The sequence below is a fragment of the Mizuhopecten yessoensis genome, unplaced genomic scaffold, assembly GCF_002113885.1.
Source record: "Mizuhopecten yessoensis strain PY_sf001 unplaced genomic scaffold, ASM211388v2 scaffold7069, whole genome shotgun sequence".
NCBI classification, from domain to species: Eukaryota; Metazoa; Mollusca; class Bivalvia; order Pectinida; family Pectinidae; genus Mizuhopecten; species Mizuhopecten yessoensis.
The window spans coordinates 182099-195179 of NW_018406865.1; the positions used below are offsets into that span (position 1 = coordinate 182099).

A 13081-nucleotide genomic window follows, 5' to 3' on the forward strand; every position below is an offset into this window, starting at 1 on the left:
ATTGCCCGAGGTATCAATCAGGTTAGTTTGACATCCTCGTACTTCAAGAATAGATATACAACAACGATTTTTACGATCCTTGTGAACGTTCTATTTAATCAAAATAGGCCCAAAAGTGACAACGTTAGATGACTTTTGGCGGATGGTATGGCAGAAGCAGAGCGGAAAGATTATTATGCTTGCAAATTTAGTGGAACTTGGAAAGGTAATAAAACCTATATGACATATCTTCATCTATGTTATCCATGCTTTGATGACGTTATCAGCGTTTCCTATATATTCGTATTATTTGACATTTTTGCGACGAAGCCGTGACATCGTTTTTTCAGACTTTTTTTCATGATTATTTTTTATTCATTTTTTTACATAATAGTATTTGTACGTGTAGAAAGATGATTTGGAGAACCATGCTTCTTTTAACAGATCAATTCCAAGTTAGCACAACTAAAACTTTATACTTAATGGAATGTACTTTATATGTGGTTGTGCTGTCTTGTACCCATGTACTGTGTCATCCAGTGAATATACCCGTGTCATATTTTTTTGCGTATTAACCCATGTACTATGACCTATCAGCCATGTGATTGGTTGTAAGTTTAAATTGTTTCAATTGTGACGTCACGCATAGACAAGAACATGACATCACAGCCTTACGCACTGGAGTCAAAATGGTGGCTTTTTACATTTCAAGGTTGCATGCAAATTGTCGTTTTACACGAATACATGCCACATATCTTGAGTATGTGATAAAAAGGATCTTACACTCGTTTTCATTCATATCAAATTTATGAAACTCGTCACGAATTTTTCATTTTAGCTCAACAGAGGCTCGCTAAATTGAAACATTCTTAGACCCGTTTCATAAATCTCATATGAAATGAAAACTCATATAAAATCCTATATATATGATATGACCTTTGACACTTATAACTGGCATGTATGCTATTGTCTTGCATGCATGACACTGATCTTCCTGCCAATTTCTATCATCAATCGTGCCACTGCCCGCCCTTAAGATCCATTCTATCTAGCTCAGACCAGTTTTTCAATATCACGTCTCAGTTTAATAACTAAAGAGATTAGTATATGATATGTAATACATGAGGAGATCAAGCATATACTAATATCGTCGGTAGGAGGTATTAGTGCTTCAGTATTAGATGCACTAAGGGCGTGAATCAATGCATCCATGTTTGTTGGCTGTAAAAGCCTGTTTCATCGTAACCAGATCAATGGTGATATAGACCACCATTAGTATAATTTTATATTCATGAATCCTTGATGACTGCTCATGTGGTGAATAAGTAATATCCCCTCTTCGCCTTCTGGATTCAATCCCTATAAAAGGCACTATTAGTATTGGTTTATAGTTCTTTATTCCTCGTTAACAGTTGTTAATTAATTATATTAATTGACTAAGTTAAATATATTAGGATGTTGTGATTTGTTTAGCATTTTTGGCATTTTTATTATTATTAGAAAAAGTGCAGTAAATACTGGGATGGGGAGGAGGGCAATTTCCTGCAGCTCGGACTATATCAAGTGACACTACAAGAGGAATTGTCGTACGCCTTCTATACCATTAGAAAACTATCAGTGAGGAATAAACAGGTAATTGATAGGAACCAAAAAAAATAGAAACATATTTTGACTTTGAAAATGCGTAAGAAATCAGGATCTTTTCTGGACATAAACAATATCATTTGGCGAATTGAAGGTAAGCTATTTTGTCATTGGATTAGTCCTCACCATTTTGAGGACATGACATAACTTGGTTTTGACCAAAATTTGGGAGTGGGGGTTGTCGTCGATGAAGCAGAAGACGCTCACTCTTTCGGAACACCTGGTCGGGTTTCCTTTGTACGTGTTCAGTTGTTGTCATGTTGGTCTATCATTATTGAAAAATTGTAACCATGGTGTCATTGCTTTTGAATTCAAGCTGCTGTTTTGTTGACATACCGAAATTCCTTATTTTCATAGAAATTGAAGTTTTAAATAAAATAGAGAAGACATATGAATGCTTAGGCCAGAAATATCGTATCATTGGCGTCTAAAACCCCCATTTTGTCAAACAACCGTTACCCTTTATCTATTGTTGTTATCAAGACTAACGCCAAAAGGCAGATTATGCAGTTCCACTTCACAAAATGGCCAGATCACGGTGTACCGGAAGCGTTCGAACTCCTTCAGTTTCACAAACGGGTACAATCTTCACCAACAGATCTGAACGGTCTACTTATTGTGCACTGCAGGTAAGAGGCTGCTAGATTGATAACAGTTGTAAAACTATATCTATTAATGTCATTGTGTTTTAATTTCAGAATTAAAAGTTCCAATATAAGTTTAGCTCATCAACGGCTTTTTCATTGATTAATGACCATTGGTTACGCTGATAATAAAAACTTGACCGGTACATGCGAGGTGAAAATACAGCTTAGTTCTCAACCCATCAGCGACGTAAGAAGAACAAAGAACAGAGTGATCTGCAACTTTTGTAGAAGAAAGATAAATATTGAAAAAAGATTCCATTTTTGAAGAATTGTTCAAACGTAGATTGAATTGCTTTATAATGCACTAACAAACAAATTTCAAAAACACACGACACAAATGGATGAAAGATGTACAGTAGTTAACTATGTTTGTTATCTTTGCAACGTGCGAAATATAAACACTGATGATGACAAAATGTGTCTGGCAAGCGTAAAGCATATCAACATTCTACAAATTGGCCCTGACGTTTTCGCCGCCATATGTATTTAAAGACAGTGTACATAAATAGAAATTGTACTTACATTGATTGACTCTGACTACATAGCTTAATTACTAAATATAAACATGTGAATTTACTGATGCTAGCTTAGAATGCGAATATTCTACTTGTTCACTAATCATAAGAGTTTACAACAAATCTGTTAAACGAGGCAAAAGTTTTTGTAAAGACATCGGGATGCCAAAGCCAGTTTTGTTACAGATACATAAGCGATGAACACACTTTGTTAAGTTATCCAAGACATCAACGAATTGGTCTCTTCGATTTAATTCGACATATTGAGCTTGAGGACTATTTAATTGGACATATTAATGCTGGATTTTTTCTCTCGATAAGATCGTCGGATAATTAATATCTTACAGTGCCGGTATTGGAAGAACCGGAACATACATTGGTCTAGACGCCTTGTTGAAAGAGGGAAATGAGAACGATGAAATCGATGTGTTTGCTTACACTAAAAGGATGCGGAAGGATCGAATGAACATGATACAAACAATAGTAAATATTCAAGATTCAAAATGAGTACAAAAAAGAATATGTGTTCTATATTAGCTATTGCAATACTAATAGTCTATGATAGATTACCATTTTGATAAAAGTGACACTAATTCTTAAATCGTAACATTGTACAAATATTGGCACAAAAAATAATAGAAGTATACAAAGAATCACTATTGAATTAAACCCTAATCAAGTAAAAATCATGGTAAATATTTGTACAGAATGTATGCTGTAACATGTAACAAAATTATCTATAAACTGATTGTTAGTACATGTACTTTGGTAATCTACCTATCAGGATAAAAAAAGGTATTACCGATCATTGGTCCAAATACGCATAGTGTCCTGTTTCGTACTATGTTCACAACATGCACTGTTTACACAATGTGACATTACTTACAGGACCAGTACGTAGTACTCCACGATGTCCTCGCCGAGGGCCTCGGAATTGTGACCCAGTGTATGACAGAACCTGATTTCAGCAAAAATATTTCTGACATGCTTACTGGGGGCATTGTCGAAAAACAGTTTAATGCAAGTATCAATTTGAATAAAACCTCCATGCAACATCACAAGATGGCTGGTTAGTTATACACACACTTTGGCTTGAATAGATTTATGATTAAGAATGAAATTGCGAAACATGAACGAAATCTTATTAAGAAAGGGCAAGTTGACCTATTCTAACCTACAGTGTACAGTTGCTTACATAATTATCATTCATTTTATAATACAATTATAACGAGTAATACAAACATGCTACTACATTGTATTATGCATTTTATGATACAGATGTACATGTACACTAAGCCAAACATGATATATTAATCGAAATGATGAATCTTACAATGACCCTGTCAATAGGATATATTTTCGTAAATCAAATAAATGTTTATTTCTATTGTTATAGATATTACTTATATTGTAATCCTATGGTAACTATAATAATAGAATATTATGATTACAGGTGTACATGATACATATTTGATTAATGATTTATTTTAATAAACCGTGAAGGCTTTAGAAAATCACAAGCCTCATTACAAAGACAGAGATATCGAGACTGCTCTTACCAGCACAAACAAAAGGAAAAACAAAGACCTCTCAATATTAGCAGGTGAGTGTGATTTCATTTGTAGTTTGACGTTGTTTTTTTTAGGAATTGCTTAGAGGAAATGACAACCTTGTCAAAACCAGATCATTATAACATTTGCTTCGTTCAACTGAAACAAAATCGAGTGACAGTGATAAAGTATTTCTTTATGTGATTGTCATCTTGAATATGATTTTTCTTGCATACACCCTTAACATATTCAATTGTAGCAGTATTTTTGTTTGTTAAAAATATAATATTAACGTGTTTCAAGTTCAATTTACGTACATGAGTATTTCGTACATGTATGAAGACACAAAACTGCTTGATACTAACCTTTTTTTCTTACAGTGGAGAGATACCGGGTGTACCTAACAGCTACAACATCCGATTATATAAACGCAATAAATGCACCGGTAATGAATTTGGACATCGATATGTGTGTCTTATCATGCTGATTTATATAAAAATGGCTTTACATTAATATGTGAAAAATACAAAATATATAATAAGTACAACTTTTATCTCATCATCATCATTTGGATACTCCATTTGATACTTCCTGCTATTACCTCTTTCTCATTTGATCTGTCTGGCACATTCCCGCGGAATTTTCACACAGCAACGTTTTCATCCGTGCGCTAACGCAAGTTATACAGACACACTGTACAACCGTACATTGTTTTGTAAACACACTTGTGTGAACTACTTTTTATTGTTATGAAGGACGGACTATGTTGTTTACGCAGAATCATTCAAACTTAAATTTAAAAGATTTAGTAGTGGAGAGGCTATATTTGTTTTAGGCGCCGGACGAAATCCTTGTACACTCTAGCGAAAATGAATAGTTTTTTTTGCACTAAAAGGTGTGAGAAAAAACAATTGCCTGTAAGTTAGCAATATTAGGTTATCTCAGTCTCGGTCTAAGATTACGTAACATCTCAACCGACGCGTCAGCGAAGATTGGGTTTATGTTTCATAATCTTAGCCTTCGACCGAGATAAGCCTATCTCACTCAGTTACAGATAACAAATTGTATGAGTCCGATATTGTACATATACAAAAACGTTGAAAGACACGAGTTTACATGAAGTGTACATGGAAATACATATTTATCATAACAACATATATTCTAATGTAAACTGGCATACCAATAGTATATCTTAGTGGAGAAAATTATTGTTACAATGACGACTGTCATTTATTCTATAATTAGTTTAGAAATTTAATGATATACTGGAAATTGCCAAACAATTCGACAAGAATAGCATATTTAACGACAAGATCATGAACATATTTTTGATAATGTCACAAACCAAATAATTATTCTCTTTAATTTTGGAGTTATCGGGATCAGTATGGATATATCATTACACAGCATCCTCTAAACAACACGGTCGAAGACTTCTGGTCCATGGTCTCGCAGCAGGCGGTTGATGTCATTGTATCGATTGGTACACCTCAGGTAAAAGTCAATCAAATGATCAATATATCTGTTATATTCATATTTATACCGTGACAGGTGAATCAGGAGACAATATTGAAAACTTCCCCTTTTGGTAATAGCAAAAGCGATTTGTTATGGGTTAACAGGGGGTGAGAATACACCAGTTCTGCTCGGTAGAAAGCAATATTGTAAATTTGTCTTTTTTGTTTTTGGAGTACACAAAGCTATTTATTTTTGTTAAACAGGATGTCAGAATACACCAATTTACCAATTTTAACTCATTCACTCCTGAAGACACATTTTAACTCTCTCTTCCAATTCACAGGTTGGAATAGTTCATTATGAAATTTCAGGGGTGAATGAATTAAAGAAGACTGAATTGAAATGGTCATTACAACTGTATGTAGAATGTAACAGGATGTCAGAATGCGCAGGGGACGCATACTACTTTTTATAATACGAAAGCAAAATATCATATTATTGTTAATTAATTTATATTAAATATCTTTAGGAATGACATACTATTATTTTAGCGGGTAGGAAGTTTTGTATCTCAATAATTTTACGGTATTTGTTATATTTCAAAGTTCGTAACAGGATATGTAAATGTTTAGTAGTTTACCACAATAACACTGATATAAAGATTAACATCATATGCAGTCTTGGCGTGGCTGTGTATCTTGATGAGCGTACAATATTTGTAATATCTCATATTTGTTTATTACTGTTACATTTACTCAACACCATAACGCTGTTATGATCACTATCATAATTTATTATGCAACCTTGACGGCTATATATTCATTAAATTTATGACTATGCAATCACGGATATTCAACAAAAGAAAACGATTCTATTAATTATTGACTAATGATAGTGGTTTCTTAATTTCATCATAGAATCATAGATCAATAAATAGTACAATTGTATCCTAAGCTTAGGAGTTAGGTATTTGTCATATTTTAAGGGTGACGCGAGATGGCCCACACAAGAAGGACACGTTGACACGTTTGGCGACTACACCGTTATGTATGACGACACTCAGCCGCAATCATTGAAGTCGGATGGTGTGATCAAACGGAAGCTTTCAATTCAGAACAAGGTAATACTACATGACAGGAAATATCGTTCCAGTGATGTTAACTTGACAGTAACAATTATTATTTTACCACAATATCATACAAAAAAAATCGATATCATGTGTAAACAAATGTTAATTCCATTGATTTGAACATAAAAATACAAACTATTAATTCTTGTTTCAATAAATTTGGTAGTATTAACTATATGGTTTGTAGATATCAAAATGTTACTGTGAAAATAACTTAATTAAATTTGTGTGTACCGTATGTGTACTTGTACGAGGGTCATATATAGATATAAGCGTTGATGCCTAAATATGTCAGTGTATATCACCATAACCCTGATGAATTTCTTATGTGACAAAATTTTCACCGAACCCATATCTACATATTTCAAGACTGATTACTGGGTCAGGTGCATGAAGAAGTCGAAAGTAAAAGGTTACATGTATATATTGTGCTAATTGTGTTTGAGGTCTAACTACATTTAATGTTATATTGTAAACACCATTTTTATAGAAAGCAACGACTAGAACTGTTGTAACCATTCTTGAAACATCGTCTTGGAACGAGTCACTTCCCTCGACAAAATCGATGTTGGAATTGATTCAACAAGTGTTAACCTCAAAAGGCAGTGTAACATCACCAGTCGTCATAACCTGCTCGTAAGTACAAAAACATATCATAAGTGCTGGTGTAAACAATAACATCATCAGTCGTTATAACCTGCTGGTAAGTACAAAACATATCATAAGTGCTAGTGTAAATAATAACATCAGCAAAAATGACCATAAATCTGGTGTGTAGGGGAAAATGATATGGAATAAATGGAATGTATGCATGTTTTTAGGATAAGCAAATTATTATACCAGCAACGAAGTATACTGGAATCACCCTGTTTGGATGTCTGGATGTCTGGATTTCCGTCGTCCGCAGTAACTTGTCTGCTCGTGCTGCCAATTTACATGTATATTATACATGTATTGATGTTTTATATGCCTCGTGCTTCAACATGTATTTATGTTATATATGGTTTGGGCTGCAACATTTAATTATATTCATATGGCTTGTACTACAACATGCATTTATGTTATGTATGGCTCGTGACACAACATGCGTTTATGTTTTATATGGCTTGTGCTACCACATGCGTTTATGTTTTACATTGCTCGTGACACAACATGCATTTATGTGTTATACGGCTCGTGCTGTTACATGTATTTATGTTTTATTCGGTACAAATATTCCTATTCCGCAAAATTAGTCATGCAATGTCAATAAACGTATTTTTATATTGCTCCCATTTGGTTTTTTTTATGTAAACATGGAGATATAATTATGGAATAAAAAATCAATAAATCTATGTATCAATGTTAATTCCTAATAATGATGTTAGTCTGCTCTATTTAAAGATTATTTCTCTATATACAGACACCTTTGTATCATGTCCGTACAACAATAATATAAAGAATATTCGGATTAGATTAGAGTAATTTCCCTTTTCTCGATCCTGTTACTGAAGGTGATGTAAAACGCGTGCACGTCTTTTGTGAAAGCACTAAATGGCTTTTTGTTTGTTTGTTGAATCAAACTTTTGTCGATTTTTTATTTTTCAGTAATGGGTCATCTGAAAGCGGACTTTTGTGTGTCATATGTAACGTGATGGAACGCCTGGAGGTTGATGGTGAGGTAGACATCATGGCGGCAGCAAGACAGCTTCAAATCCGAAGACCGCAGTGTCTGCAAAATATGGTGATTGTGTTTATATATACTGAAAGAATATAGATACGCAGGATAAACATTTGAGGATTATTTGAATGTTATATACAATATATTTGTATAAGTTTATCACGTGGTTTGACACGATGTGTAAACGAACTTGTCATCGTTATTCAGGACGTGAGTTTTTGCCTTTTAACACTTTCACTAAGTGGCACGGTACATTACACAGCTGAGTAACTTTACAAACCGGTTTGAATACACAAAGATCAAGATACTCGTCTGACAGGTATTTCATAATTTTAGGCTTAGCAGTTAAATAATTGTTGCATATTTTGTAACCCTGTGTTTCTTTATCCTTTCAGTGTGATATACAGTGTACATTACCGAGATTTGTAATCACCTTTTAACCTNAAGTGGCACGGTACATTACACAGCTGAGTAACTTTACACACCGGTTTGAATACACAAAGATCAAGATACTCGTCTGACAGGTATTTCATAATTTTAGGTTAAGCAGTTAAATAATTGTTGCATATTTTGTTACCCTGTGTTTCTTTATCCTTTCAGTATGATATACAGTGTACATTACCGAGATTTGTAATCACCTTTTAACCTGATAAATAACAATGAAATATATTTTTGATATAAATCATGTTCCATCTTTTAGTCGTCATACTGTATTGTCAGTTATTTTACTTCACTCATGTTATTGACAGAGAGGGAAAAGAACAAAACATGTGACGGTGTTTTATAATACAAACTAAATAACACTGTCACCCTGGTAAAATGAGAGCCGCTTCCTACCGACTCGGCTATGGAGAATTTCCCTAAAGCTCATTTGATAGAGCGTAAGACTAGTAAACCAGAGGTCTCGGATTCAACTCCTGTCGGAGGTATTGAAAAAATAGTGGTCTCTGTTACATTGGCGCCCACGTAGGGACCCGGTAGATAAGACAAAAATAACCGGCGATACTTGCAAAGGTATCGGTATGACCCATGGAAAACTATTGACATGTTCTTTCCTGGAGGCGGGAGTATGCATGTCACCCTGGACAAATATTAGCCGCTTCCTACCGACTCGGTTAGGGAAAATTTCTCGTAAGCTCATTCGGTAGAGTGTAAGACTAGTAAGTTAGAGGTCCTGGGTTGGACTCTTACCGGAGGCATTTAAAGAATAATGACCTCTGTTACATCAATTTTTAAACTCGCTACATTTGAAAATATCATAACTTTACGATATAATAAAAATTGCATACAAAATAATTTCCAATTCTGTCAAATCCATTAGCAAAATTAAACATTTGAACACATTTTATGTTTTAGGCGCAGTATCAGTTCCGCTACAAGGTGATGAAAGACCATTTGGATAACGGAAGTGTGTATGCCAACATTTGACGTTTGAGAAATATGTTTGGTGAAAAACATTGACAACTAGAAGTCAGCCTCAGAATGGAGAGTATTTTCGTGATGTAAAATTATGATCCTTTCAAGACTAGAAGTAGATTTATATACATTGTAGCTGTAAATAATTATGTGCGATTCATACTACTGTACATAGGTATAGTTGAAATTGATGCCGACGTCGAAAACAAGTGATTAATACATGTCGTAAAGTTACTGTTAGTAATCATTTTGTAATACAGTTAAACCTCGATATAATGCCCTTCGTTTCATTTACTTCATCGTTTACCGCCAACATATTTCAATGTTCAATTGTTTTCTTCAGAATTTCAATTTAATACTAAACCCCCTTATAACGCCAAAATTTCTCTGGACAATTGGTGGCATTATAACGAGGTTTTACTGTAAATGATTCATATAAAAAAGTAAAAATAAATATGTATTTGCACTTTTTTTATACATTATCACAATATGATTTAATAATATTTGTATAACTGTCAAAGTCCATTTGTAGTATAAAGTTTATTTCTGTGCATTTGAAAATAACATCTGCTTACCACAGAATATGTCATGATTATTAAAATTACAAGAGTACAGCTTAGTTTGAATAATCCATAAATAAAACTTAAAGTATATAAAAACATGGAAAAAATACTAAAACAATACATGGACACCCTTATTAATTAAAGATTTCTTTTATGCATTATGCGGAGAAATATGCATAACAAACCTCAACATAGAAATTGTCGTATTTTTCCCCCATAGATTCATCAAATTGATGTGTAAAATTTATAAAATGATCATGACGCTGTGTTTAGGAACTGAGTACTTCTTGATATAGTGTACTTATAAAATTTATAAAATGATCATGACGCTGTGTTTAGGAACTGAGTACTTCTTGATATAGTGTACTTTCAAGCGGAAAATGTGTTTAATGCGTTCCCATTTGATTTTAAATTTCTCCTATCTCTACCTTAGTAAGATACACGTGTACCCCTTTGATATTATGACGTCACAATCAGGTAACGGCATTTCTTTATGTCGTCACAATTGGAAGTACGTGTAAACGTCGTTTGACTGACTGGCGATTTTGACCTCGACAGATGACTTAAGCTCATGAACATACATGTAATGATTATTGCACAAGCTTGCCATGAAAGATGTTATCTTTTACCTTACTTATCCGCTCATTCCAAATATGGTATAGATTAACATATATATAGTGACTCATTTGCATTGTCGATGTCATGTTTTTTTCCCAAACTTTCTGGTGAGAGCTTGGGGTAGAAGAATACAACATCATTTGGGATCATTTGGTGTAAAAGATCCTTATCCTTCAAACCTACATGTGATGAATTCTGTTCTCAACTTATTGAATTCATTGCTCATCTTTAGTGAGACATTTAGCAACATTAATAATTTTCTCATGGCAGTTCAATTAAAAATATATATATATATATATATTTTGTCATATATTTGATACTCTCTCACAAACACTAAACTCGAAATACAAGAAAAAAAAAAAAAAACCCATTAGCTGTTATTTACCATGACAAGACAGTATTTAGTTGTATCCATTTTGCCGGCCATGACACGAAATCTATTTGTGTCGTAGAATTTATACATGTAAAATATCTAAATATTGTCAACAATTTGTAGATAAACTAGTTTTATGCGATTGTGTCGATTTGTATGCAAACATAATATAATCTGAATAGGTCAATTTAATTTTAATACTGTGCATGACGTCGCATTTAGTTAACACATCCTACACTAAAAGTAAGGATTTTCTATAATTCAGAAATAGTTTTAGTTAAACAGAATGCTGGGACCAAATGCGACAGGGTGATAATATCAAATAAACGGATTATGACTGGATTGAATATTCATTATTAAACTTCCCAGAAGTTGTGCATCCAGGTATTTTTTTGTATTCGGACCCCTTTTGTACGAAGTTATGGTCCTTTGTTGAAAAATCCTGAAACTTTTTGTCCGGACTACTTCTTCTGAGGCTATGGATCGATTTCAAAAAAAATTTGCAGTTTGATAACTACCACCTAAAGTTGTGCAACCAGGTATTATTTTTTCGTTCTGACCATTTTTTTAACGAAGTTATGGCCCTTTGTTAAAAAATCCTGATTTTGTTTTGTCCGGACAACTCCTTCTAAAGTTGTTGATAGATTCCAACGAAACTTTGCAGATATGATAACTACCACATGAAGTCCAGGTATTATTTTTCGTTCTGACCCTTTTTTTGCGATGTTATGGCCCTTTGTTGAAAAATCATTGTCCGGACAAGTCCTCCAAAACTATGGGGCCAATTTCAATAAAAGGTTTCAGATATGATAACTATCACCTGAAATTGTGCATCCAGGTATTTTTCTTTTCGTTCTGACCCTTTTTTACGGAGTTATTGCCTATTGTGGAAAAACGCTTGTCGGTACAACTTCCCTAAAACTGCTGGACTAATTTCAATGAAAGTTTTCAGATATGATACATTTGTAACTACCACCTGATGTTGTGCATCCAGGTATTATTTTTGCAATCTGACCCTTTTTCGGAAACTTTTTCTGACAACTTCTCCTAATCAACCTGGCCATTTTCAAAGAAAGTTTACAGATATGGCAACTGCCGTTTGACGTTGCGCATCCAAGTAGTACTTTTTCATTCTGACTCTTTTAACCTTAGTTATGACCCTTTTAAAAAAATCTTTGTCTGCCTCTACTGGGCCAATTTCAATGATAGTTAATAGATATGGTAATTACTCCCTGATGTCGTGCCTCAGGGTAGTAATTTTTCAGTTCGACCCCTTTTTAAGGAGTTATGGGCCTTTGTTAAAAATCTTTCTCCTAATATCTCTTCCTTAACTACTAGGACGAGTTTTAGCAAAACTCGTTCATCTGGTCATGGGCTAAAAAGATTTGAATTGCAAGTATGTTTTGGCATTAAGAGGGAGTACAGGAAGTATGAGAGTGACCTGTATACTTGAATCAGTGTATAGGTCAGGCAATAATGACATTATTACTGGTGGGAGACTATATTGCTTTGCAATGCTTTGCCTTAGT

The 13081-nt window shown here is 33.8% G+C and overlaps 2 protein-coding genes across 2 annotated transcripts; both read left to right on the top strand.

Moving 5' to 3' along the window:
• The first annotated feature begins 135 nt into the window (after window positions 1–135).
• LOC110453051 (tyrosine-protein phosphatase 99A-like) lies at window positions 136–4822 on the top strand. Its single transcript, XM_021501871.1, has 7 exons — window positions 136–205; window positions 1480–1611; window positions 2107–2252; window positions 3133–3268; window positions 3674–3805; window positions 4289–4388; window positions 4716–4822. Exons 1-7 carry the CDS (start codon window positions 143–145, stop codon window positions 4820–4822), a joined length of 816 nt encoding a protein of 271 aa, XP_021357546.1. The 5' UTR covers window positions 136–142.
• An 891-nt stretch (window positions 4823–5713) lies between these two features.
• On the top strand, window positions 5714–10407 carry LOC110453044 (receptor-type tyrosine-protein phosphatase epsilon-like). Its single transcript, XM_021501863.1, has 5 exons — window positions 5714–5829; window positions 6779–6913; window positions 7413–7558; window positions 8510–8645; window positions 9939–10407. Exons 1-5 carry the CDS (start codon window positions 5779–5781, stop codon window positions 10008–10010), a joined length of 540 nt encoding a protein of 179 aa, XP_021357538.1. The 5' UTR covers window positions 5714–5778; the 3' UTR covers window positions 10011–10407.
• The last annotated feature ends 2674 nt before the right edge of the window (window positions 10408–13081 follow it).

Coding starts and splice junctions, on each gene's coding strand:
- LOC110453051 (XM_021501871.1), top strand. CDS start 143: ATGGTATGGCAGAAGCAGAGCGGAAAGATTATTATGCTTGCAAATTTA. Junction 2,253..3,132: donor CTACTTATTGTGCACTGCAG/GTAAGAGGCTGC, acceptor AATATCTTACAG/TGCCGGTATTGGAAGAACCG. Junction 3,269..3,673: donor TGAACATGATACAAACAATA/GTAAATATTCAA, acceptor CATTACTTACAG/GACCAGTACGTAGTACTCCA.
- LOC110453044 (XM_021501863.1), top strand. CDS start 5,779: ATGGTCTCGCAGCAGGCGGTTGATGTCATTGTATCGATTGGTACACCT. Junction 5,830..6,778: donor TATCGATTGGTACACCTCAG/GTAAAAGTCAAT, acceptor TCATATTTTAAG/GGTGACGCGAGATGGCCCAC. Junction 6,914..7,412: donor AGCTTTCAATTCAGAACAAG/GTAATACTACAT, acceptor CCATTTTTATAG/AAAGCAACGACTAGAACTGT.